The following is a 27,914-nucleotide window of genomic DNA, read 5'->3' on the forward strand; positions in this document are numbered from 1 at the left end:
ATCCCAATTCCAACAGGAATTCATCCTTTTTCCGACGAAAATTCATCCGAATCCCGACAGGAATTCGGATTTCGACAGGAATTCATCCGAATCCCGTTAGAAATTCATCCGAATACCGACAGGATGTTATCCGAGTTCAGACAGGAATTATTCTAAATTAAGTCCTGTGGGATAAATTCTGGTCGGAATTGGGATGAATTTCTATCTTCTAATTCCTGTCGGAATTCGAATCAATTCCTGTTGAAATTCGAATGAATTCCTGTCGGAATTCGGATGAATCCCAGTCGGTATTCAAATGGATTTCTGTCGGAATTCAGATAAATTCCTGTCGGAATTCGGATGACTTCCTGTCGGAATTCGGATGACTTCCTGTCGGAATTCGCATGAATTCCTGTCAGAATTCGGATGAATTCCTATCGGAATTCGGATGAATTTCTGTCGGAATTCGGATGAATTCCTGTCGGAATAAGGATGAATTCCTGTCGGGATTCGGATGAATTCATCTCAGAATTCGAATGAATTCCTCTCGGAATTCAAATGAATTCCTCTCGGATTTCGAATGAATTCCTCACCTGCCGTAATCTGGAAAAGTGACGTAACAGCCATTTTACTACATCCATGTTTTCCATTTTTCTGTTAAAGAGCGCGATGTGTAGTACTCGTTAAAACCATTTTTGGAAAATGCCGTATACGTCACTTTTTCAGATTACAGCAGTCTCGGAATTCGAATGAATTCCTCTCAGAATTCGAATGAATTCCTCTCGGAATTCGAATGAATTTCTCTTGGAATTCGAATGAATTCCTTTCGGAATTCGAATGAATTCCTCTCGGAATTCGAATGAATTCCTCTCGGAATTCGAATGAATTCCTCTCGGAATTCGAATGAATTCCTCTCAGAATTCGAATAAATTTCTCTTGGAATTTGAATGAATTTTTTTCGGAATTTGAATGAATTTCTTTCGGAATTCGAATGAATTCCTCTCGGAATTCGAATGAATTCCTCTCGGAATTCGAATGAATTCCTCTCGGAATTCGAATGAATTCCTCTCGGAATTCGAATGAATTCCTCTCGGAATTCGAATGAATTCCTCTCGGAATTCGAATGAATTCCTCTCGGAATTCGAATGAATTCCTTTCGGAATTCGAATGAATTCCTTTCGGAATTCGAATGAATTCCTTCGGAATTCGAATGAATTCCTTCGGAATTCGAATGAATTCCTTCGGAATTCGAATGAATTCCTTTCGTCGGAATTCGAATGAATTCCTTTCGTCGGAATTCGAATGAATTCCTTTCGTCGGAATTCGAATGAATTCCTTTCGTCGGAATTCGAATGAATTCCTTTCGTCGGAATTCGAATGAATTCCTTTCGTCGGAAATTCGAATGAATTCCTTTCGTCGGAATTCGAATGAATTCCTTTCGTCGGAAATTCGAATGAATTCCTTTCGTCGAATTCGAATGAATTCCTTTCGTCGAAATTCGAATGAATTCCTTTCGTCGGAAATTCGAATGAATTCCTTTCGTCGAATTCGAATGAATTCCTTTCGAATTCGAATGAATTCCTTTCGAATCGAATGAATTCCTTTCGAATTCGAATGAATTCCTTTCGGAATCGAATGAATTCCTTTCGAATTCGAATGAATTCCTTTCGAATTCGAATGAATTCCTTTCGAATTCGAATAAATTCCTTTCGAATTCAGATGAATTCCTTTCGAATTCAAATGAATTCCTTTCGAATTCGAATGAATTCCTTTCGGAATTCGAATGAATTCCTTTCGGAATTCGAATGAATTCCTTTCGGAATTCGAATGAATTCCTTTCGGAATTCGAATGAATTCCTTTCGGAATTCGAATGAATTCCTTTCGGAATTCGAATGAATTCCTTTCGGAATTCGAATGAATTCCTTTCGGAATTCGAATGAATTCCTTTCGGAATTCGAATGAATTCCTTTCGGAATTCGAATGAATCGGATTTCGGATGTCGGAATTCGGATGTCGGATGAATTCCTGTCGGAATTCGGATGAATTCTTGTCGGAATTCGGATGAATTCCTGTCGGAATTCGAATGAATTCCTGTCGATATCCGAATGAATTCCTGTCGATATCCGAATGAATTCCTGTCGGAATTCGAAAATCGAATAAATTCTTTTCGGAATACTTATGAATTTTTGTCGGAATTCGGATGAATTCCTGTTGGAATCTGGATGAATTCCTGTCGGAATTTGAATGAATTCTTGCCACAATCTGGATAAATTCCTGTCGGAATCCGGATGAATTCTTTTCGGAATTTGGATGAATTCCTGTCGGAATTCGGCTGAATTTCTTTCGGAATTCGGATGAATTCCTCTCGGAATTCAGATGAATTCCTATCGGAATACGGATGAATTCCTATCGCAATTCGTATGAATTCCTGTCGGAATTCGTATGAATTCCTGTCGGAATTCGAATAAATTCCTGTCGGAATTCGAATGAATTCCTGTCGGAATTCGAATGAATTCCTGTCGGAATTCGAATGTATTCCACTCGGAATTCGAATGAAATCCTGGCGGAATTCGGATGAATTCCTATCAAAAATCGGATGAATTCCTGTCGGAATTCGGATGAGTTCCTGTCGGAATTCGGATGAATTCCTGTCGGAATTCGGATGAATTCCTGTCGGAATTCGGATGAATTCCTGTCGGAATTCGGATGAATTCCTGTCGGAATTCGGATGAATTCCTGTCGGAATTCGGATGAATTCCTGTCGGATTTCGGATGAATTCCTGTCGGAATTCGGATGAATTCCTGTCGGAATTCGGATGAATTCCTGTCGGAATTCGGATGAATTCCTGTGGAATTCGGATGAATTCCTGTCGGAATTCGAATGAATTCCTGTCGGAATTCGAATGAATTCCTGTCGGAATTCGGATGAATTCCTGTCAGAATTCGGATGAATTCCTGTTGGAATTCGAATGAATTCCTGTCGAATTCGGATGAATTTCTGTCGGAATTCGGATGAATTCCTGTCGGAATTCGGATGAATTCCTGTCGGAATTCGGATGAATTCCTGTCGGAATTCGCATGAATTCCTGTCGGAATTCGGATGAATTCCAGTCGGAATTCGGATGAATTCCAGTCGGAATTCGGATGAATTCCAGTCGGAATTCGGATGAATTCCTGTCGGAATTCGGATGAATTCCTGTCGAAATTTGGATGAATTCCTGTCGGAAGTCGGATGAATTCCTGTTGGAATTCGGATGAATTCTTGTCGGAATTCGGATGAATTCCTGTCCTGTCGGAATTTGGATGAATTCCTGACGGAATTTGGATGAATTCCTGTCGGAATTCGGATGAAATACTGACGGAGCTCGGATGAAATCCTGGCGGAATTCGGATGAATTTCTGTCGGAATGAGGATGAATTGCTGGCGGAATTCGGATGAATTCTTGACAGAATTCGGATGAATTCCTGTCGGAATTCGGATGAATTCCTGTCGGAATTCGGATGAATTCCTGTCGGAATTCGGATGAATTCCTGTCGGAATTCGGATGAATTCCTGTCGGAATTCGGATGAATTCCTGTCGGAATTCGGATGAATTTCTGTCGGAATTCGGATGAATTTCTGTCGGAATTCGGATGAATTCCTGTCGGAATTCAGATGAATTCCTCTCGGAATTCGGATGAATTCCTTCCGGAATTCGGATGAATTCCTTTCGGATGTCGGATTATATCCTGTCGGAATTCGGATGAATTCCTGTCGGAATTCGGATAAATTCCTGTCGGAATTCGGATGAATTCCTGTCGGAATTCGGATGAATTCCTGTCGGAATTCAGATGAATTCCTGTCGGAATTCGGATAAATTCCTGTCGGAATTCGGATGAATTCCTGTCGAATTCGGATGAATTCCTGTCAGGAATTCGGATGAATTCCTGTCGGAATTCGGATGAATTCCTGTCGGAATTCGGATGAATTCCTGTCGAATTCGGATGAATTCCTGTCGGATTCGGATGAATTCCTGTCGGAATTCGGATGAATTCCTGTTAGAATTCGGAAGGCTTCCTGTCGGAATTCGGGTTCATTCCTGTCGGAATTGGATGAATTCCTGTCGGAATTCGGATGAATTCCAGTCGGAATTCGGATGAATTCCAGTCGGAATTCGGATGAGTTCCTATCGGAGTTCGGATGAGTTCCTTTCGGAGTTCGGATGAGTTCCTATCGGAGTTCGGATGAGTTCCTATCGGAGTTCGGGTGAATTCCTGTAGGAATTCAGATGAACTTTGACTCATTCGGAGTCCTATCGGAGTTCGGATGAATTCCTGTCGGAATTCAGATGAACTTTGACTTATTCGAATGAATTCCTGTTGGAATTCGGATGAATTCCTGTCGGAATTCGGATGAATTCTTGTCGGAACTCGGATAAATTCCTATCGTAATTCGGACGAATTCCTGTCGGAATTCGGACGAATTCCTGTCGGAATTCGGATGAATTCCTGTCGAATTCGGATGAATTCCTGTCGGAATTCGGATGAATTCCTGTCGGAATTTGGATGAATTCCTGTCGGAATTCGGATGAATTCCTGTCGAATTCGGATGAATTCCTGTCGGAATTCGGATGAATTCCTGTCGAATTCAGATGAATTCTTGTCGAAGTTCGGATGGATTCCTATCGGAATTCGGATGAATTCTTGTCGGTATTTGGATGAATTTCTATCGAAATTCTGATGAATTCCTATCGGAATCGGAATCCGATTAATTCCTGTCAGAATTCGGGTGAATTATTGTCAGAATTCAGATGAATTCCTGTCGGAATCCGAACGAATTCCTGTCGGAATTCGGATGAATTCCTGTCGGAATTCGGATGCATTCCGAATCCGGATGCTTTGTTTCGAAATTTGGATGCATTTCTGTCGGAATTCGGAAGAATTCCTGTCGGAATTCGGAAGAATTCCTGTCGGAATTCGGATGAATTCCTGTCGGAATTTGGATGAATTCCTGTCGGAATTCGGATGAATTTCTGTCGGAATTCGGATGAATTCCTGTCGGAGTTCGGATGAATTTCTGTTGGAGTTCGAATGAATTCCTGTCAGAATACGGATGAATTCCTGCCGGAATACGGATGAATTCCTGTCGGAATTCGAATGAATTCCTGTCGGAATTCAGATGAATTCCTGTCGGAATTCAGATGAATTCCTGTCAGATTTCGGATGAATTCCTGGCGGAATTTGGATGAATTACTGGCGGATGAATTCCTGTCGGAATTCGGATGAATTCCTGTCGAAATTTGTGTGAATTCCTATCGGAATTCGAATGAATTTCTGTCGGAATTCGGATGAGTTCCATTTGGAATTTGGATGAATTTCTGACGGTTTATGAATGAATTCCTTCGGAATCCGGATGAATTCTTGTCCAAATTCGTATAATTTTCTGTTGGAATTAGGAACAATTTCTGTTGGAATACGAATGAAAACAAATTCTGTCGGAATTTTGAGGAATTCATGTCGCAATTCGTATGTATTCCTTCCGGCATTCGAATGTGCTCCCGATGGAATTCGAGTGAGTTCCTTAAGAAGTTCGGATTTATTATTGCCAAGGCTAATCAAAACACGCAGAGGCTTTTTGTTACTTAAATTTTATTAAATGATTAGCGAAAATAATATAAACTAGAGTATATGTTGTAATATATTATCGTATACATTATTTGTCTTCCATAGAAAATATGATATATGTATTAGCGTTTGAAGCAACAATTGATATTTGGTTTGAGGAGAAAAGTCGAATCTACTGGAAATGAATCCAGCTAACTGGAAATTTAATTACACTATGTCTGAAACTGGATTTGCGAAATTGCACAACATGTGAAAGATTTAGTTCGTAAAATATATTGGAAGAAAACCACTTTCTTCGGTGGGGTTTGATCACACGAAACCTGTACGCTAGACAGGTGCTTTCTCTATTAAGCTACGAAGTACCTCCGTCGTCCTCCGCAGCTCAGAAGGCCACTGATGAGATCAAATTTCTAATATCAGGCACATAGCCGAACTCTCGCAATATATTTTTAAAACCAACTCTTTCACACGCATTGCTTTCTGCAATGCCAACCGAAATTTAGATAAGTTCCTGTTGAAAATTATTTTCGTTCAACTAATCTCGTTGAGTAAAACAGACAATGTTATGGATACTGATTATTATCGGTTACAATACCCATTGTCTTTCATATTACATCCACCCCATAACCCACGAACGTACCTTCTTTATAATGTTTTCATAGCGATTGGTAAAACTCTCGATAATTTCCGCGTAATCTAGCGATTTCAACTTCATCACTTTTCCCGGATAGGTAGGTATCTTATTCCTAAGCGAATCACTCAGAAAGCCACCAAACTGTAAACGAAACCACCTTCAACCGTAAACACTCGCTCGTAATAAACACACGCTTCGACGCCAGTTTTTTTTTTCTTATCGTGGGGGTGCACTTCTGTCTCACTTTCAACGGAAGAAGCCGCAACGATAGGGCAGGATTACCGCTGTGCCATCTTGGCTTCCATCAGCACTACCGCGCTCACCAGTCTTCACAGCCCTGAGGGGCGTGTAGCAATCGTTAGTTCTGTGAAGGCACCGACTTTGCGGGAGATGTTCATCGGAGGCGTTCGAATACCTTCGAGCTTTGTTCGAAGCGTGCAGCTCAAATGAACAGGATGGATTTGAAGATTTCACATCACTATTGGTTGATTATTTGTTCCTTTTAACATTTAAGCTTTTATTGTAGGAATTCTGTGGAAAAGTAATTGTTCACCCTTCGGATCTGCAGCTCGTATAAGGCAAATTTGATAAGATTCGCTTTAGTAAGAAATTACTAATACGTGGTTTTCTTCGGAATTGGTAGATTATTTTGGAATATACGCTTTTGCTAAGTATAGCGAGAAATTAAAGTACGGTTTCGTTAGAGTTTAACTTGTGTTTATTTATAATTCCACTTTGACTTCCACTTAGTTACCAGTCTTCGTAATGCGGAATCTTCACACATAATGCACTTGTTTGTGCACTTTCTGTTCTCTCAAGAACTCGGCTGTGGTATCACAATTTTCTTGGGCTGCCATCAACCATTTGCTTTTCGTGTATAAGACGAATTCAACTTTTGCACGATCGAGTCTACTTCTCAGGCAACAGTAACTCTATCCTCTAGCCTACATTGACTTGGTGATACCGCTGGCGGTTTGAATGGGGCATGATACATGCAATTCCCTCAACCCTATCCCGAGGCGAGCTTTCGGGACGAAACTTTATCTGTCTTGCACTAATAGATGTGTTGTTGGCAAATCTGTTTTTCTCATCACATGTGCAGTAACTTTTACATCACCAGCATTAGATGCGAGTGGCGATGATGATTGTAGGGTGCCGTGCACGGACACGCTTTGCTTCTACTACTTGAATAGTTTCGGGCGAATACGCGCGCACTGTGAGAACCTTTTCGAAGAGGAGTGCAGCAAGGACTAATGACGAAAATGAGTCGACGGGGTTCAATTGCTACAACACAACAATAATGTGGGGGAGTTGTTTTCCCCGATTCGGATATGTACATACACAACTGATACGTAGTCATCGATTTCACCATCACTTTATTCATATTTCCTGGGTGATCGCTTTATCATTAAGTTGGTAGTGGTGGGTAGAGGTTAGAGTGGATACCGTTCAAATTAGAAGAACAAGAGCTTTATCATACGCCATGGGAAGACAATTGACTGTCAACGGGGTGAATGTTAGGTTCATGAAAATGAGCTGTCAAATCCGTTCTTGGATGATTTAATACATGTTGTCAGTTCATCAGTTGAGATATCCAAGCCTTCAGAGAAGCCGCTGAGCATTAGATTAAGATAATTGCTGTGAGGTTGATGGCAGATACAAGCGGTTTGGACTGTCCGAGATTATCTCGACACAATATCGGCTTGGCTCAATGATTTTCTATGTAACATTGATCAAGTGGTTTACGGAGTAATTTTTGTACAGAAAGATCAGAAGCCCCTATTTTTAAGGTGTTCCGTTTTTCTCAACTGAAGGCCTGCGAAAGTTGACTCAGTAAACCAAGAAGTCAATTTTACCCGCCACAGGATAATAGTTTGAAATGAGCTTCTGATACACAAACGGTTGAACAATGTTCTACTTCACATTGGTTTGGTATAGAGGAAAGTGATGACAGAAGTAGAGCTCTGTACTTGATAACTTGATAAGGCTATATGAACTGTTTAGTTAAATAATTATGGTCAAATTTGGCCTAAACATTCTTTGCATATCAAAAAATATTGTGGTCAAATTTCATAAAATTTCGACGGCTCTGTCCCAGTGTGAGGATGTAATGCCAATAAGAAGAAGCTTAAAGTTTTCGCACTGGAAGTGTCCCTGGAAGGAACACTGTGAGTTTTGCCTAAAACTATGGATCTGTATCGAAGAAATCGAAAGAATTGGTGCCAATTTGTTCAAAAATAGTTTTGGGACATGAACCAATGACCCTCAGTACGCTAGTCAGTAGGGTGTCCCAAAAAATCGATGTTCGAAAAGTCATGGTGCTCAACCCTGAAATGAAAAAAATACCTGTCTGGATATTTTGTGTAGAACAAACCGAATTTCTAGAAAATCGTTTAGAGGCCAGATCGATTTTTGAAAAATGAGCTTTTTTTAGGTCAAAAATCAAATATTGGGTCCTTTCACAATTTTTTTTCAGGGTCACCCATTCGTTTTATATTTTTTTATTTTTCTGTGGATCTTTGCCCATATTCTCCATGAATTAGTTTTTGGTATTATACGTGTTTACAGTCTGCAGAACTTTTTAAACATCGAAAAAAGCACATTTTTTTGACTAATTTTTGAAGTTATTTCATCCTTACACAAAAAATATTTTTTTCTCGTTCAGAAAAACTTACATACTTCAAAGAGCTATTTATAAGGAGTATTTTCATAAAAAAAGATCCAAGAAATGTTGTTCTGGGGCTGAGATATTGCAGTTTTAGTAAATAGTCAAAAAGTGTCCAATTCGGTACTTTTTCTTTACATGTTATAATTTCATCAAGATTGCACCAATATTTTGATTTAAATTGAAAACAATTCTAAAGCAAATAGGGACACGGCATGTATTTTCGTCTGTTCGTCATAGTCTCGAAAACCAATAAAAGAGACGCTTTTTTGTAAAACTCATACGTACCAAATCGTAAGCTCAGGAGAAACGTTATGCTATAGTGGAGTTCTAGCAAATGTACGTTGCTTTCGTTGGTTTTAGTCCCTACGACGATGGACGGAAATACCTGCCGTGTCCCTAAATGGGAATATTTTCTATGTAACATAGCTTTTATTTCCGATGGAGTTGGTTACCTGAATTACAGGATTTGGTCGGAGTATATGGATGGAGCCAGTTATAAAATTATATCAAATCCAACAGTTATTATGTAGCAATATAAAAGAAAATACGGTTTACTATGATCTCTTTATTAGTTTGATTTTGATAGCTTTTCACGGTATACAAAAAACAAGGCAGGCTCAGCACGTATGTAAACATTCAGTTTGAATGTAAACATGTGTCGTCACTACTATCTTCGCACAAGCTGAACTGAGACGATGCTCTACGGTCTCAGCATGCTTACTTTTGTACTCTAACATGTGGCATTAAAATATGCGTCTCACTTGAAGTGTCATTTTTCCGTTTTTACTTTACGTTTATTCCGTTTTCACTTTTCCAATATCTCAAGTGAACTGATGAAAAAGCTGTCGAACTGGAACGACGAAAAAAATTGTTTGACTGTCATATGACATGTCAAAAGCATCACGGTATACAGACAACAAGGTCGTCAAGAGTGACGCATATTTTAATGCCACATGTTAGAATACAAAAGTAAGCATGCTGAGACCGTAGAGCATCGTCTCAGTTCAGCTTGTGCGAAGCAGAGTCTATTATATAGAGTTGCGCACAGAGGATCTTCTTACACTTATTCTGAATGATGCTCTTGCTATTATGTTGGCAACTTCCAATTTTGTTCAACCCTTCAAGTGATTTCACGGGAGTGTTCACTTCTAAAACTTTTTAATTCGATAACCAAGTCACCCACAGAGTTCAAAGACGTTAGTTTCTTGTTGCTACTTTATTGGGGGTGCATTAAAGTTTTTTTTAAGCTGTTTTTTAGAACCAATCTAATACCCCAAGCAGCACACAAGTTCTACATAGGGTACTGTAACTCATATGTGACCGGATTCAGTCACAATCAAGTTGCTGCAACCATTTTTGCCTGACTTGTGCTGCTCGGGACATTTCAATTCATGCGTTTTAATTCGCCATAATAATCATTAGGCGATAACAATACTTCCGCCTTTACCAACAAGCATTTGTTTATGTAGTGAAGAGATGTGTAACTGAACATTGATTTTGTATTGATCAATATTTCATTATTGAAGATAAATTATGATAAATCGGCTCCCGGATAGATACTACAGTTTACTCGATAGGTAGACGGTTTGACAGTTGAATAGGTAGATTTGGCTTCACTCTTTGCGTAACTCTATATATAGACTCTGGTGCGAAGATAGTAGTGACGACACATGTTTACATCCAAACTGAATGTTTATATACGTGCTGAGCCTGCTTTGTTTTTTGTATACCGTGAAAATCAGTGAGATCATAGTAAACCGTATTTTTTTTATATTGCTACATATTAACTGTTGGATTTGATATCATTTTATAACTGGCTCCATCCATATACTCCGACCAAATCCTGTAATTCAGGTAACCAACTCCATCGGAAATAAAAGCTATGTTACATAGAAAATATTCCCATTTATTTGCTTTTGAATTGTTTTTAATTTAAATCAAAATATTGGTGCAATCTTGATGAAATTATAACATGTAAAGAAAAAGTACCGAATTGGACACTTTTTGACTATTTACTAAAACTGCAATATCTCAGCCCCAGAACAACATTTCTTGGATCTTTTTTATGAAAATAGCTCTTTGAAGTACACCCAGGTTTTTTTTTACACGGTTGGAATTCATTAATTTCTCGGGTCCCCTGATTTTTTACAGCTTTTTAAATACCCCCTGAATTTTCTTTGATTTTTTGTGAATTTTTTCGTGGGGTTAACTCATTGTTTCATTGATGCTGAAGGTCTTAAACGACTAAAACCAAACCGTGTAAAAAAAAAATCTGGGTATATACGTTTTTCTGAACGAGAAAAAAATATTTTTTGTGTAAGGATGAAATAACTTCAAAAATTAGTCAAAAAATGTGCTTTTTTCTATGTTTAAATAGTTCTGCAGACTGTAAACACGTATATACCAAAACTAATTCATGGAGAATATGGGCAAAGATCCATAGAAAAATAAAAAATATAAAACGAATGGGCGACCCTGAAAAAAAAATTGTGAAAGGACCCAATATTTGATTTTTGACCTAAAAAAAGCTCATTTTTCAAAAATCGATCTGGCGCGACCTCTAAACGATTTTCTAGAAATTCGGTTTGTTCTACAAAAATTATCCAGACAGGTATATCTTTCATTTCAGGGTTGAGCACCATGACTTTTCGAACATCGATTTTTTTTGGGACACCCTACTAGTCAGTCAATGGAGTCAATGTTTGGCAAACTGCTTGTGTACGCTGCATTATAGTGAGCGTGGTTTTCGGAGTTTTTCAGAACATTGTATATTAAAAAAATCATTTATTTGAATCACCGTCACTTCGGTCTAGCGTGTGGAGAATACGCTAGGAGAAAAGTCAAAAAAGGAAAAGTAGAATCACAGAAAGATTTCTACAGCGAGATATGGGATGCAATTCTCAAAATAATTTTCAAAATCTCAAAATAAGATATATTTGAAAATAATTTAAAGCCAAGGATGTTATTGATCATTTAGTAATTTGCGTTCGATTATTTAGTAGTTTCCCAAGTAACAATTTCAAGGCTGCATGGATTTATTCAAGTTTTTAACGGTTTTATCGCTGCTTTGTTCAATGCTGCGAGATCAGCTTCATTCGAAGACTTATAGCTATCTTCAAAACCGTAATAAAACGCTCAATAAACCCTCAAACGTCAAATATCTCATGAGCTTATTAGTGGTCTAATGATTATCATGAGGACTTCAACAAAACCAATTTTTAAAAAACTCACTAAGACGGATATATTGGTCATGGACTTGTCCTACGCATAACCTAAATAAAACTTAGTAGTTTTCAAAAGGTTTATAATGGCATTGTTCAAGGGCATAATGTTAATGATAAATTTCATGAACTATGGTCATTCGAATGGCTAAAAACAAATGTTTTTGTTACATGTTCCTCAAATATCTTAATCAAAGAAAACATTAAACACAATATTCCCCACTGATCGTTCGCTTATTCAAAATATTTCCCGAGCAGCACAAGTCAGGCAAAAATGGTTGCAGCAACTTGATTATGACTAAATCTGGTCGCATATGAGTTGCAGCAACCTATGTGAAGCATGTGTGCTGCTAGGGTTTTGTTTATTAACAATTAAATCCATTGATCAAAAATTCCACTCCTGATAATGGAACAGATAATAATAATAAAATAAACTAAAGGAGCGTGTTATCTTACTACCGGTAAATGAAAATGGTATAAATACGAATACGCAACAAATGGTGAGATGAACACGATTTGAGATGTTCTTCTGCTGCTGCTGGAAGCATAAGTTCTATTCAATTTATCATGGACCGGGTAGCTTTCAATGCGAACACTTTTAAATTTGAACCTCGTTGGCTCGAATCGAACATCGTTCAAATTAAAAATGGTTCAAACGTCATTCAGCAAGTGGGATAGCGAAAATAAAAATTAAAATGGATAAACGAAACATTGCTGCTCGTGGCGCGAAAGATAGCATACATAAATTCAGGCTACTATGTTACACTGCACATTTCAGTGATGCCCTCAAAGAAGTTTAACGATCATGACTAAAGATTCGCAACCTGTCTTAAAATCGATTACTAATTATTGGGGTGATTAATCAACATGCGATTTTCGTTGGGTGAAAGCTGTTGAGTATTCCCTTTAGCTATGTAGGTTTTCTTTAACCTGAGCTTAATGGGGGACGTCATTAACAGTATAATGAAAAATAAATTTCCCCATGCATGCAAACTTGAAACGGCTTGTGCTAAATCAGTTTTAATCCAAATGAGCTCAAATTTTCAGAGGACACTCAGTACATGGTAAAGAATGAAATGAGCACTGTGGAGCAAAATCGATTTTTGAACCACCCTAGTAGCCATGCTGTTAGCATAGAATTGATTTTATATTGGCGAACATATTTTTTCGAAATCCATTGCCATTATTAATAACCATTGCCATTATTAATTTGTTGCCAATCGGAATGCCATTAGGAAAAAAGACATCATATCGATTTAATATTTACACTAATTAATAAGCCGTATAAGCTACAATATTACGACGGCGCGCTTCATTAAACTGATTTTCTTACCTGGTTTCACCAGAAGTTCGAACGCGCATAAAAAATGTAAGCACGCGAACGAATTCTGGGACATCAAATTTTTGATAATTGAATAATATTTTTCATCCATGATCAATGTCCATGAATGTTGTTTTTTATTTATCCATTTCTACTGTTTTACCTTTTCTCCAAAACAATAACAAAAAGTTCCACGGAAAAGAAATTCCTTTTGACTAATAACGGAGAATTTAAGAATTATTAAGATTAGAATTTAACTAATAACGGAGTTATAGCGCTAGTTGCAGTAACTTAAACTAAATTATTGGAATTTGGATATCATAAAGTCTAAGTTACTGCAACTATAGCTATAACTTCGTTACTAATGAAATTCAAACAACGAACCATTAGGTAGAGTTGTAGAGAAACCTTCGCATTAGAAGTCCACTATATAACACATTTTGAAATTTCGCTTCTGGAAAGAGTTATTGACAAACTACTAACTGATCGAACGCAAATTACTAAATGATCGATAACATCCTTGTTTAAAGCACGAGGCTAGATTTTTGATTATCTACATTACAAACAATGTATTGTACATATATTTATTTGATTGTTATTGATAATATTTTTTTTCTCGAATTCATCCTGGAAAAGGTTCTATTTTTGTTGTTTATTGAATTTTCAGTCTCGTGTCAAAAACCATTTTGAAAAAAATCTAAATCTTTTTCTCTGATGACGGCATTTATCCGGTTAAGAGGCCGCCGAAATTTTTATTTTGTCTCGCCGCTGATTCAAATTTGCAGCAGTTAGAAGAATTTCTTGCTTGCTAGTCAGTTAAACATTCGAAGAATTTTTCGTGAATGTTATTCCTCGCAAATTCCATTTCTGGTTCATATTTCAAAATCTTACCGTAAAAGTTAAGCCGAATAATTTTCCGTTGAAATCCACAGAGTTTTTTTCGAACTTCTGGAAACATTCCAGTTGAAACCCCGAAAAAAAAATTTGTACAAATTTGGAAGAATTCTCCGTGCAAATTCTGGAGATTTGTTTTTTTAAACTTTATTAGTGTGTTTTTTAATCAACATCGATTCCGGAAATTGTTCAAGTAAATTCCAAAGAATTTCCTACGAAAATTGAAATTTTCTAATTTTGGATGAATTTCTGTCGAATTTCGGATGAATTCCTGTCGGAATTCGGATGAATTCCTGTCGGAATTTGGATGAATTCCTGTCGGAATTCGGATTAATTCCTGTCGGAATTTCGATCAATTTCTACGGGATGATCAATTTTACGGAAATTCATCCGAATATCCACTGGAAATTCATCCGAGTTTAACGGTAAATTCATCCGAATACCCACGGTTAATTCATCCGAATTTCCATGGGATATTCTTCCAAATTTCCAAGGGTTATTCATCGAAATTTCATACACATTTCTACAAGAAGTTCATTCCAATTTCCGTGTGAAATTCATTCAATTTCCATTGAAATTCATTAAAATTTAGATGGGAAATTCATTCAAATTTCCATTAGAAAACCATTGATTCATCCGATTTCCACGTAAAGTTCATTCTAACATCCACGGGTAATTCATCCGAATTTCCAAGGGTAATTCATCCGAATTTCCAGAGGAAATTCGTTTAAATTTCTACGAGAAGTTCATTCGATTTTTCACGGGAAATTCATTCAAGTTTCCATGGGAATTTCATTCGAATTTCCATTTCCATTCCTGTCGGAATTCAGATGAATTCCTGTCAGAATTCGGATAAATTCCTGTTGGAATTCGAATTAATTCCTATAGAAATTCGAATGAAATTCTGTAGAAATTCGAATGAAATTCTGTCGGAATTCGGATGAATCCCTGTCGGAATTCGGATGGATTTCTGTCGGAATTCGGACGAATTCCTATCGGAATTTGGATGAATTCTGACGGAATTCGGATGAATTCCTGACGGAATTCGGATGAATTCCTGTCGAAATTCGGATGAATTGCTGTCGGAATTAAGATGAATTCCTGCCGGGATTTGGATAAATTCCTGTCGGGATTCGAATGAATTCCTGTCGGAATTCGGATGAACTCCTATTGGAATGAGGATGAATTCTTATCTAGATTCGGATGAATTCCTATCGAAATTCGGATGAATTCCTGTCGGAATTCGGATGAATTCCTGTCGGAATTCGGATGAATTCCTGTCGGAATTCGGATGAATTCATATCGGAATTCGGATGAATTCCTGTCAGAATTCGGATGAATTCCTGTCGAATTCGGATGAATTCGGTCGGAATCGGATGAATTCCGGTCGGAATTCGGATGAATTCCGGTCGGAATTCGGATGAATTCCGGTCGGAATTCGGATGAATTCCGGTCGGAATTCGGAAGAATTCCGGTCGGAATTCGGATGAATTCCTGTCGGAATTCGGATGAATTCCTGTCAATATTGGGATGAATTCTTGTCGGAATTCGGATGAATTCCTGTCGGAATTCGGATGAATTCCTGTCGGAATTCGGATGAACTCCTGTCGGAATTCGAATGAATTCCTGTCGGAATTCCGATGAATTCCTTTTGGAATTCGGATGAATTTCTGTCGGAATTCGGATGATTTCCTGCCTGAATTCGGATGAATTCCTATCGGAATTCAGATGAATTCCTATCGGAATTCGGATGAATTCCTGTCGGAATTCGGATGAATTCCTGTTGAAATTCGGATGAATTCCTGTCAAAATTCGGATGAATTCCTGTCGTAATTCGGATGAATTCCTGTCGAAATTCGGATGAATTTATGTCGGAATTCGGATGCATTCCTGTCGGAATTCGGGTTAATTCGTGTCGGAATTCGAATGAATTCCTGTCGGAATTCGGATGAATTCCTGTAGGAATTCGGATGAATTTTCTGTCGGAATTCGAATGAATTCCTGTCAGAATTCGAATGAATTCCTGTCGAATTTCGGGTGAATTCCTATCGGAATTCGGATGAATTCCTGTCGGAATTCGGATGAATTCTTGTCGGAATTCGGAGGAATTCCTGTCGAATTCGAATGAATTCCTGACGGATTTCGGATGAATTCTTGTCGGAATTTGGATGAGTTCCTGTCGAAATTCATGTGAATTTTCACGGAAATGCATCTGAATTTCAAGGAAATTCATCCGAATTTCCACGGAAATTCATCCGAATTTCCACAGGAAATTCATCCGAATGTCCACTGGAAATTCATCCGAATTTAACGGTAAATTCATCCGAAATTCCACGGTAAGGGAAATTCATACAAATTTCTACTAGAAGTTCATTCCGAATTCGAATTTCCATGGGAAATTCGTTCGAATTTCCGTGGAAAAATTCATCCGAATTCTCCCATGAAATTAATCCAAATTTCCACGGGAAATGCATCGGTATTTCCAGGGGAAATTCATTCTAGTTTCCGCGGGAAATTCATCTGAATTTCCAAGAGAAATTCATCTGAATTTCCAGGGGAAATTCATCCTATGTTCCAAAGGAAATTCATCACATTTTCCAAAAGAAATTGATTCGAATTTCTACGAGAAATTCAATCGATTTTCCTCGGGAAATTCATTTGAAAAATTCATTCGAATTTCCGTGGGAAATTCATTCGAATTTCCGTGGAAATTCGGATGAATATCCAGTGGACATTCGGATGAATTTCCCGTGAAAATTCGGATGTTTTTCCGTGGAAATTCGGATGAATTTCCCGTGGAAATTCGGTTGAATTTCGCGTTGGAATTCGGATTTATTTCTCGTGGAAATTTGGATGAACTTCCCTTGGAAATTCAGATGCATTTCCATAAAAATTTAGATGAATTCCGACAGGAATTCATCCGAATTCGAAAGGAATTCATCCGAAATCCGACAGGAATTCATCCGAAATCCGACAGGAATTCATCCGAAATCCGGCAGGAATTCATCCGAATTCCGACAGGAATTCATCCGAATTCAGACAGAAACTATCCGAATAGAGCAGTGCGCCGAATGAACACTTTGACGTTTGAGCGGTGCGCTGTTTACTAATAATTAACACCTTTTCATACATCGAATTCATTCTGAATGAATTTGCGCACCATTCAAACGTCAAATAATGAACCTATGCATTTTTTTAATGAAGATTAAAAAAACCTATGCACTGCCCCATTCCGACAGGAATTCATACGAATTCCGACAGGAATTCATCCGAATTGCGATAAGAATTCATCCTCATTCCGATAGGAGTTCATTTTCATTCCGTCAGGAAATCATCCGAATTCCGACAGGAACTAATCTGAATTCCGACAGGAGTTCATTCTCATTCCGACAGGAATTTATCCTCATTTCGACAGCAATTCATCCGAATTCCGACAGGAATTCATCTGAATTCTGACAGGAATTCAACCGAATTTCGACAGGAATTCATCCGAATTTTGACAGGAATTCATTCGAATTTCGACAGGAATTCATTCGAAATCCAATAGGAATTCATCCGAATTCCGACCAGATTTCATCCGAATTCCAACAGGAAATCATCCGAATTCCGACAAAATTACATCCGAATTCCAACAGGAATTCATTCGAATTCCGAAATGCATCAGAATTTCCAGGGGAAATTCATCCTATGTTCCAAAGGAAATTCATCACATTTTCCAAAAGAAATTGATTCGAATTTCTACGAGAAATTCAATCGATTTTCCTCGGGAAATTCATTTGAAAAATTCATTCGAATTTCCGTGGGAAATTCATTCGAATTTCCGTGGAAAATTCATTTCGTGGGAAATTTATTCAAATTTTCGCGGGAGATTTATTCAAATTTCCATGGGTAATTCATCCGAATTTCCATACAAAGTTCATTTTAATTTCCACGTGAAATTCATCCGAATTTCCAGAGGAAATTCATTTGAATTTCTACGAGAAGTTCATTCGATCTTTCACGGGAAATTCATTCAAGTTTCCATGGGAAACTCATTCGAATTTCCGTGGGAAATTCATTCGAATTTCCATGGGAAATTCATTCGAATTTCCGTGGGAAATTCATTCGAATTTTCGTGGGAAATTCATTCGAATTTTCATGGGAAATTCATTCGAATTTCCTGAGAAATTCATTCGAATTTCCACATAAAGTTCATCCGAATTTTCAAAGGAAATTCTTTCAATTTCTACGAGAAGTTCGTTCGATCTTTTACGGGAAATTCATTCAAGTTTCCATGGGAAATTCATTCAAATTTCCGTGGAAATTCATTAGAATTTCCGTGGAAATTCATTAGAATTTCCGTGGGAAATTCATTTAAATTTATGTGGGAAATTCATTCGATTTTCCACGGAAATTTATTCGAATTTCCACGGAAATTCATTCAATTTCCACGGAAATTCATTCGAATTTCCACGGAAATTCATTCGAATTTCCACGGAAATTCATTCAATTTCCACGGAAATTCATTCGAATTTCCACGGGAAATTCGTTCGAATTTCCACGGGAAATTCGTTCGGATTTCCTCGGGAAATTCATTCGAATTTCTACGGGAAATTCATGCGAATTTCCACGGGAAACTCATTTGAATTTCCATGGGAAAGTCATTAAAATTTCCACTGGAAATCAATTCGATTTTCCACCGGAAATTCATTCGATTGTCCACCGAAAAATCATTCGAATTTCCATGAGAAATTCATTCAAATTTGCATGGGAAATTCATTCGAATTTCCACGGGAAATTCATTTGAATTTCCACGGGAAATTCATTCGAATTTCCACGGGAAATTCATTCGAACTTCCAGGGAAATTCATTCGAATTTCCATGGGAAAGTCATTCGAACTTCCAGGGAAATTCATTCGAATTTCCATGGGATATTCATTCGAATTTCCAGGAGAAAATTCATTCAAACTTCCATGGAAAATTCATTCGAATTTCCATGGGAAATTCATTCGAACTTCCATGGATAATTCATTTGAATTTCCGTGGAAATTCATTCAATTCCACGGGAAATTCATTCAAATTGCCACAGAAAATTCATTCGAATTTCCACGAGAAGTTCATTCGAATTTCCACGGGAAATTCATTCGCATTTCCACGGGAAATTCATTCGAATTTCCATGGGAAATTCATTCAAATTTCCATGGGAAATTCATTCAAATTTCCATGGGAAATTCATTCAAATTTCCATGGGAAATTCATTCGAATTTCCATGGGAAATTCATTCGAAATTCCATTGGAAATTCATTCGAATTTCCACGGAAATTCATTCGAATTTCCACAGGAAATTCATTCAAATTTCCACGGAAATTCATTCGAATTTCCACAGGAAATTCATTCGAATTTCCACGGAAATTCATTCGAATTTCCACGGAAATTCATTTGAATTTCCACGGAAATTCATTTGAATTTCCACGGAAATTCATTTGAATTTCCACGGAAATTTATTTGAATTTCCACGGGAAATTCATTCGAATTTCCACGGGAAATTCATTCGAATTTCCACGGGAAATTCTTTCGAATTTCCACGGGAAATTCATTCGAATTTCCACGGGAAATTGATTCGAATTTCCACGGGAAATTCATCCGAATTTCTACGGGAAATTCATTCGAGTTTCCAGGGGAAATTCATTCGATCTTCCATGGGAAATTCATTCGAATTTTCACCGAAAATTCTTTCGGATTTTCTCATGAGATTCATTTGATTTTACTTGGCACTGACTTTGGTACAACACGACCGCTATTTCGTAGGCGGTACCATGGTGGTGCCTCGAAGCAAAGAGTCTGCGATCTCTCGAAGTTTGCAAAATACGATCCTGATCAAACCGAGACAATCGTTGATCCTATACCAATATCGTACTGCCATGTGTCCGGGTCAGACTCTTTCCAATCAATTTCGCTAAACGGCTGCATGATGAAGTTGCTGGAGTTGATCATCAACCATCGACTGAAAACCGAGTTGGGCTCAAGTGGACGGGATTTTTTTGTATTTATTCCCGGGCGGATCCAAACACCGAAGTTTCGACGACACAACCACTCGGAGAGTTGAACTTTTGTAGTATTGATCAAAGTTTAAATCATTAATAAATTGGACTCAAAGAATACTCTGGCACAATACTAACAGCTTCTTTGGCAAAAGTTATACCGATGTGTTTTGAAATGATTCAAAATGTAGATTATTTATTTTAAAATATCCCCTATAAGAAGCGATTTAATATTATTTCAGTTTTGCCGTCTTACAAATGGAGGTTATAGTAAAGGACGTCATTTTTTTCATTAATTATAACCCCCCAGCAAATTAGAGCATCAAGAAGAAGATAGAAATAAATACTGTTACCTGTCAACAAGTTTTGTGTAAAAAAAAACAACACCCGGAAAATATCACGACGTGGTTTCTGGATGCCTCGTGGAAGCGCTGTGCTGTGAGTTAGCAATGTATCAGTATAGAAGAATATAATGGCAGTAAAAAGAATATTCACCCAAATGAAAACACGGGCACCAAGTTAAATTGTAGCATCGTTAGTTACATGGTTACAGCAACTTAAAAACAAAACTCCCCTCTCCTGTTCCAACCGACCACGTTGTTTCAACATTGTTCGATACACGTTGTGGTGGTTTAGAACTTCTATTCGTTGTAGGTATCTGTTTTCCCCACATAGATACCAATCAACATTCAACGGAAACTTTCGTCGTCCTTTCACACGAATGCGCACTACCCCGTTCGACCGAAGCATCATCGTTGCAATTGCATCGCCATTGTATTCAATTTTCTTCCAACCAACAGTACGGACAACAACAACCATAACAACGTCGTGGATTAATATTTTTCAAAGTTTATTGAAAACAAAGACGCTCTTGAAAATTAAAAAATATGAAACGAAAAAAAAAGGAAAATCACCCATCAGTTTTTCATTATTTTACTGTTGTATATTTGCTCTTGAAAGCAGCGTCTTTTGTCTATGGATACTTTGCGTATACACAACACCTACAACTACCACGGAAACTTTTACTGAGACTGACTTCCAACAGGGTGTCCATTATGCTGGACTAGTTTCCATAAATATTTCAATAACCTTCACATTGTGCTGCAGAATACATAAAACCTGTTGTTGTGTCTATGTGTGTACATTGTGGAAACTATCGGAAGGGATGGTATAGAAAAGCTCCACCGAAAGTGCACCTTCAACCTTGCACCGGTGACGACTTATCACGATGCATAATACAGCAGGACGGACAAATTTTCATCGATATTTTGAATACAGAGAAATGCAGTGAATAATAAGGTTTTAGAATATTTTGATTTGATTTTACGCTACACTTGTAGATGGGGCATGAACTTAGTCACTAGAGAACAAGTGAATTCATACTACTTCTGTAATCCTTACCCTTGCTATCAAAAGTCAGTGAACATTGAATAACAACTCTCTGCCCCAATGTGAGAAAATGAGCCAAAACCATGGAGGCAGTGTGTATTCTTGCTATGGGAATACACTACGAATATAATTCATGGTTTTATGATCTTTTCGCGTAACATCGATTGCGAATCACATTCATCCGTTGAGTCGAAAAAATGTTCAACCGAGAGTGGACTCCACTTATTGAAAGTGCCGAAGAGTTTGACAATTTTAGTGAAACTATTAAATTGATTATCATTTTTGGGTGATCTATTTGATTATTATCATACCTTCTTATCCGTGCGGTAAGATGCGCCTCAAAAAAGCAAAACCATGCTGAAGGTGGCTGGGTTCGATTCCTGGTCTGGTATAAGAAATTTTCTGGGTGAATATTATCTCGACTACCCTGGGCATAAAAGTACCATCGTGTTAGCTTCATGATATAAGAATGCAAAAATGGTAATTTGGCTTAGAAATCTCGCAGTTAATAACTGTGGAAGTGCTTAATGAACAAGAAGCTGCGAGGCGGCAATGTCCCAGTGGAAGATGTAATGCCAATGAAGAAGAAGGAGAAGATGTAATGAAAAATAATATTATATTGCATTATTAGTAAATACAAATTTTTAGATGACATCACCGTTAAAATCAGAGGTTTGCTTTGGGGCAGCATATTATCAATATTTTCCCTGTAAGAAGGTTGGTAGCTGTTATGATCGCCTGTTCACGTAAACATACTATTTTGCTGAGCATTCTCCTGCAGTTAGTAGCAAATATTAGCAAAACATTAAATTACATGAAAAGAAAATGTGTTTGTTATTACCGTGACTCAAAATACACTGTGAACTATAATTAGTTCATGGATTCATGAACGCTGTGTTCGGAAAATTCGACATTTTCGAAAAATTACTTTTCCCAAAAAATATAACTTTTGAACAACTGGACCGATATCACCGATGAACATAAATTTAATTTAGATAATCACGCAAATAAAGATTTAAAAAAAGGCTGGACCGATATGAATTATTTTCTCACAAAATAAAAGATAAGATTTATAACCATAATATACACACTACGTGCTCATGGAGACGCATGGTTGCTCACGATGGAGTAAGATGGGGAATCAAAGCCTTTTTAGGATCTGTCTCATTTGGAGAATTAAACTGAAATTAAACTAAAAAGTGACATTTCAATAATTATCGAATAACCCTGCTCGCAGAGCAAAATTACTTTCGACAGATATCGAATCATTTTGCATCGATGTATTATTGGAATTGCTGAGTAGCACCGGCCTTTCTTATGAGCGGGTTATTTGCTAATTTTCGAACTGTCATTTTTAAGTTTAATTCTCTAAATGAGACAGACCCTTAATGAAAATGTCTCTTCACTTATGCCAAATAATCGTTATGCGAAAAGATTTGGCATTGCAGTCATTTGGCCAAAGTCACGGCATACAAAAACGTAAACATGTACGTAAACATCAAAAAACAACATCATCAACTGTAAATAATTGACGTCACTGCTATCGCTGCTAAGGACGAAGCAAACCAACGCCCTACGATTGAGTTTAGACTTCTTTTGCACTCGTTCATACTGCGATAGCAATTACGTCACTTTTGAACTGTCTTTTTCTTTAAGAGCCTACCTTGATTCTGTATACCGTGGGCCAAAGTGAAGAGACATTCCAATGAGTTACTATGTTTGATAACTCGATTTGTGCAATTGTACAACATGTGAAAGAATTAGGTCGGAAAATGTATTGGAGAGTAACAGCTTTCTTCCGTGGGATTTGAAATCGCAAACTGGTTACATTGTGAAGTCGAATAAATAAATAAATAAATAAAATAAATAAAAAAATAAAAATTTGAAACCGCGACCTCAGTATTTTTTCTACTAAGCTATGAAGGACTTTCGCAGTCCTCCTCTGCTTGACGGGCACTGATAAGCCGAAATTCTCAATACAAAGCACATAGCCAAAATCTCTTAATTTATTCGTCGAACTAACTCTTCCCCTCGTATTGTTTTTACAATTCAAACCGAGGGGATGAGTGTTTAGGGTCTGTCTCAATTGGATAATTAAACTGAAATTAAACTTAAAAGTGACATTTCAATAATTATCAAATAACCCTGCTCGCAGAGCAAGATTACTTTTGACAGATATCGAATCATTTTCCATCGATGTCCTATTAGAAGTCATTCTTATAACGGGGTGATTTTTTAATTTTCGAACTGTCACTTTTAAGTTTAATTCTCCAAATGAGACAGACCCTTAGTATTGTCTGGCATTCACACACTTGTTTCAGATACCAACCCGCCCATATTAACGGATGGCCACTGAATAGCGGGTATGGAAAGAATGGCTTGGGAAGAAAACTACAAAGAAGTACAGTTCAATTTGATATACCTTATATACAGAGTTGGCCTAAGCGCATCCTTCTTGTTTTGATGACATGTTGGAGTAAAAGTCTGTGGGCGACAATTTTCAGAATATTCCGAGGATTCATTAACATAAGGAAATATTTCTCTGAAAGCATTAACGTTCTCATAGATAAGTATTGAAGTATAGCGAAGGGGAGATCGCCACTCAAGCTTAGTTCAACCACCGGTAGCATACTGTCCAGTTATTCACCACACATGTGAATGATTTAGTTTGAAAATGTATCTTCTTCTGTGGAGTTTGAATTTACGACACCAGTGCGCTAGACTGTATCGCGTCCGATATACCTAAGGAGGCATGACAGTCCCACCAGTGCGACGTAGGTAACGTGACCCGGTGAGGTAGCATACTGAAGCCTTTCGAATAACACGAAAAATGTAGAAAGAAGAAAAAAACACGTTACGTTATGATTGGAAACTCTGTACCTGGAATGACAGATCATAAACTGCAGAAGGTTGGAGTGAATGTGACCGCTATCCAAGAGGTTCGTTGGCCTAGATCCGGAAAACGTGTATTCAGAGACGTGGATACCAAGATTAACACTGCCATTCAAATATAATATCTATTACAGTCAGCGGCGGCGGTAATCGGCAGTGGCAGTGACGTTGTGGGTCCACGTGGGCTAATTTCATGCATTAAAATTTCTGCGGAATTCTTCGGAATACATCAGGAAGTTTCTTGCGCAAAGTGAAGAAATTCTCATACACTAAAAATAAGAGTAGAACATTAATTAACTCTTTTTTAGTGGAATGTTTTTACTGTCATAAGACGAGTTTAGTACAATTGTATTACTTTTACATGTACGCATTTCGACCTCAACTGTAAGATCGGCTTCAGTGTCTCGTGCTTGACTCGACTTTTTCCCTTACTTTCCTACCTAATCTTATTGCCTTATATACCTACTATAATTAAATGGAGTTGTACTAAACTCGTATTATGACATATGAGTAACAAGAAAAGCACCTAAGAGAGGTCAAAATAAATCATCACAGTAGGCTCTGGTCTCCAGTAGCCTTGCGAGCAAAGGCGTAGGATTGCCAATCCGGAGATGGCGAGTTTGATTGTTGGTAGGAAACATTCTCGACACCCTGGGAATAGTGCATCCATTGTACTTGCCATACAAGATACATGCTCATGCAAAGGCAGGCATAAGCATAGCTTTCAATTAATAACTGTGAAAATGCTAATAGAATTCTAAGTTGAAAAGTCGGCCAAGTTCCAGTTGGAATGTAGAGCCATTGAAGAAGAACTTTGAAATTTTTAGCAAGCTTCATCCAAATTAATTGATTCTCTGAAAAAATCACACTTTATGTGAATATCGGCATAAAAGTATCATCGTGCTAGCCTCATGATATACGAATGCAAAAATGGTAACCTGGCTTAGAAACCTCGCAGTTAATAACTGTGGAAGTGCTTAATGAACACTAAGCTGCAAGGCGGCTCTGTCCCAGTGTGGGGATATAATGCCAATAAGAAGAAGAAGATGTGAATATCGCTAAAAATTGAGAATATTGGCCAAAATGTTGGCATTGATGTATATTGAAACTTTGCTCAAGACACCTACGGTCAATTTCATCATTCCAATGACTGAGAGGTTTAATCCATGTTTGAACCAGGACTGCCCCTCTGTGTGGCGTGCTGATTCAGTTTCAACGGCGGCGGCGGCGGCGCCAGAAAAACTGTTTAGCTGTACGCTAGGGCACACTGCCGTAATCTGGAAAAATGACGCATGCGCCAAGTTACAACCTACATGATAACATTTTTTTGTTAAAGACCTCGATGAGTACTACTTGTTAACACCATTACGGCAGCACAGGACTCCTAGTACTACATTTTTTGGTATTTTTTTACGATATTCAATTCCTACCTACGTGAACAACAAGCAGAAATATGATTTAGGATCATATGGCCGAAAGGGTCATTAGGCTGAAAGCAATTTGGCCGAATGCCGTTCGGCCGAATAGTTTCTCCTTATTACGTGAACTGAGACGTGAGACGGATTGAATAATAAAAAGTGAGAAATGAGACGTTCGAAGTGAGTACAAAGTAACGAGAATTGAGTACTGAGAAGTGTAAGTGGGTACTTAGTAGTGAGATGTGTACAGTAACGAGTGAGAAGTGAGTAGTAGGAAGTCAGAAATTATATGGGATAGTTGCGAAGTGATTAATGAGAAAAACGAATGCGAGAGGTGGGAAATGAGTGATGATAATTGAGAAGTGAGTAGCCAGATGATGAGAAGTAAGAAGTAAGTAAGAGGTACATATAAGATATGAGAAGAAAGTAGAAGAAAGGTGAAAGAAGAGAAAGAATAAGGTAGAAATAATATGGAAAGAGAAAGAATAAGGATGAAGAAATAAGAAAGAAGATTGCAGAAGGAAAATGGAGTAGCAAGAAGAAAGGATGGAAGAGAATGATAAAATAAGGAAGGAAGAAGAGAAAGAAATAATATGGATGCAGGAAGGAGGGATAGGATAGAATAAAGATGAAGTACGTTAGAGCAAGGAAGAAGGAAAAAGGAAGCAGGAAGAAAGAAGACGGAAGGAAGAGGAACTATAAAGAAAGTATGAATAAGAGAAAAAAAGGAATAGGGAAAAGGAAAGAAAAACAAGGAGAAAGTACGCCGGAAAAATGAGGTAGAAAGAAAGTAAGAAAAAGAAAGATGGAATAACGAAGAAGGAAGAAGGGTGAAGGAAGAAGAAAGAGGGAGGAAGAAGGAAAAAGGAAAATAAAAGAAGGAAAGAGAAATAGGAAGAAGGAAGGAAAGAAGTAAAAATGGAAGAAGTTTGAATGAAGTAAGAAGAAGGATGAAAGAAGAAATAAAAAGAAAAAAAACAGACTAAATAAGGAAGCAGGAAGGTGAAACAAGGAAACAGACCGAAAAAAGAAGGAATAAGAGAAAAAGTGAAAGAAACTGAAGAAAGAAGAGAGAAGAAGGAAAAGGGAAAAAGGAAAAGGGTTAAAGATGAAGGAATAAAATAAAAGAAGGAAGAAAAAAGAGGAACAAACAAGAAAAGATCGAATAAATGAAGTTAAATTTCACAATTTTCCTATGTCATATTTCACTTCTCACTTCTTATATCTCACTTGTTACTCTTCGATCTTCGAATTCCGCTGTGACGCTTTTTTCAGTAACAGACTTGGCAGTTATAAGGCAACCGTTCGTTCCTGCTATATTCGCCATGGGTTTAATTCGAGATCATTTCTATCCCCATTCTATAGGTACCTTCATCTTGACCATTCTTGCAGTCACTGTTAGAAGTGAATCAAAGCTATTGCTGAATTCGTTTTTTCATTTCGATACCATTGGCAACACGTTAATTAAAACGAATCTCTTGTAAGTGATAGAAGCATTGCTCTCCATTATTTTTCATTTTAAATTCTTAATGAAAAATAAACGAGCTCATTATATAATTTTGATCCAAATTGTGATTAATATATCAAAGATTTTTCAAGCAAAGTATTTTTCTTGAAAAAACATTAAAGCGTTCTTCAGAATAATAATAACAACTACCAAAAAAGGAAGTTAAAGATGAGGGATGTTTAGTTAACATCATAAAGCACTTATATTCAATATGAGCTCAAGGCATTCGATTTCGTTGTTATGAACTTGCTCAAAATAACGCCTTATCAAGTTAAAAAAAATAACATGCTTTAGAGATAGTATTGAGATAGTATTGATTTAAAAAAAAATTAAATGATTTGAAAACTTTCATACTTAAAATCGGA

General features: G+C 37.5%; 1 protein-coding gene across 8 annotated transcripts in view; it reads right to left on the reverse strand.

The window, feature by feature from the left end:
- LOC134204861 (zinc finger C2HC domain-containing protein 1C-like) overlaps positions 1-27,914 on the reverse strand; it is a 183,313-nt gene that overhangs the window by 19,832 nt on the left and 135,567 nt on the right. Inside the window, exon 1 of one of the 8 annotated variants that reach the window (XM_062679679.1) lies at positions 6,226-6,665. The exons of the other annotated variants lie outside the window; for them this stretch is intronic. Within the exon in view, the coding sequence (XP_062535663.1) occupies positions 6,226-6,300 (75 nt within the window). The 5' untranslated portion in view covers positions 6,301-6,665. Of the gene's footprint in view, positions 1-6,225; positions 6,666-27,914 lie in introns of those variants that run through there. 8 annotated transcript variants of the gene reach the window in all.

This window comes from Armigeres subalbatus, unplaced genomic scaffold (genome assembly GCF_024139115.2).
Source record: "Armigeres subalbatus isolate Guangzhou_Male unplaced genomic scaffold, GZ_Asu_2 Contig937, whole genome shotgun sequence".
In the NCBI taxonomy this organism is placed as follows: Eukaryota; Metazoa; Arthropoda; class Insecta; order Diptera; family Culicidae; genus Armigeres; species Armigeres subalbatus.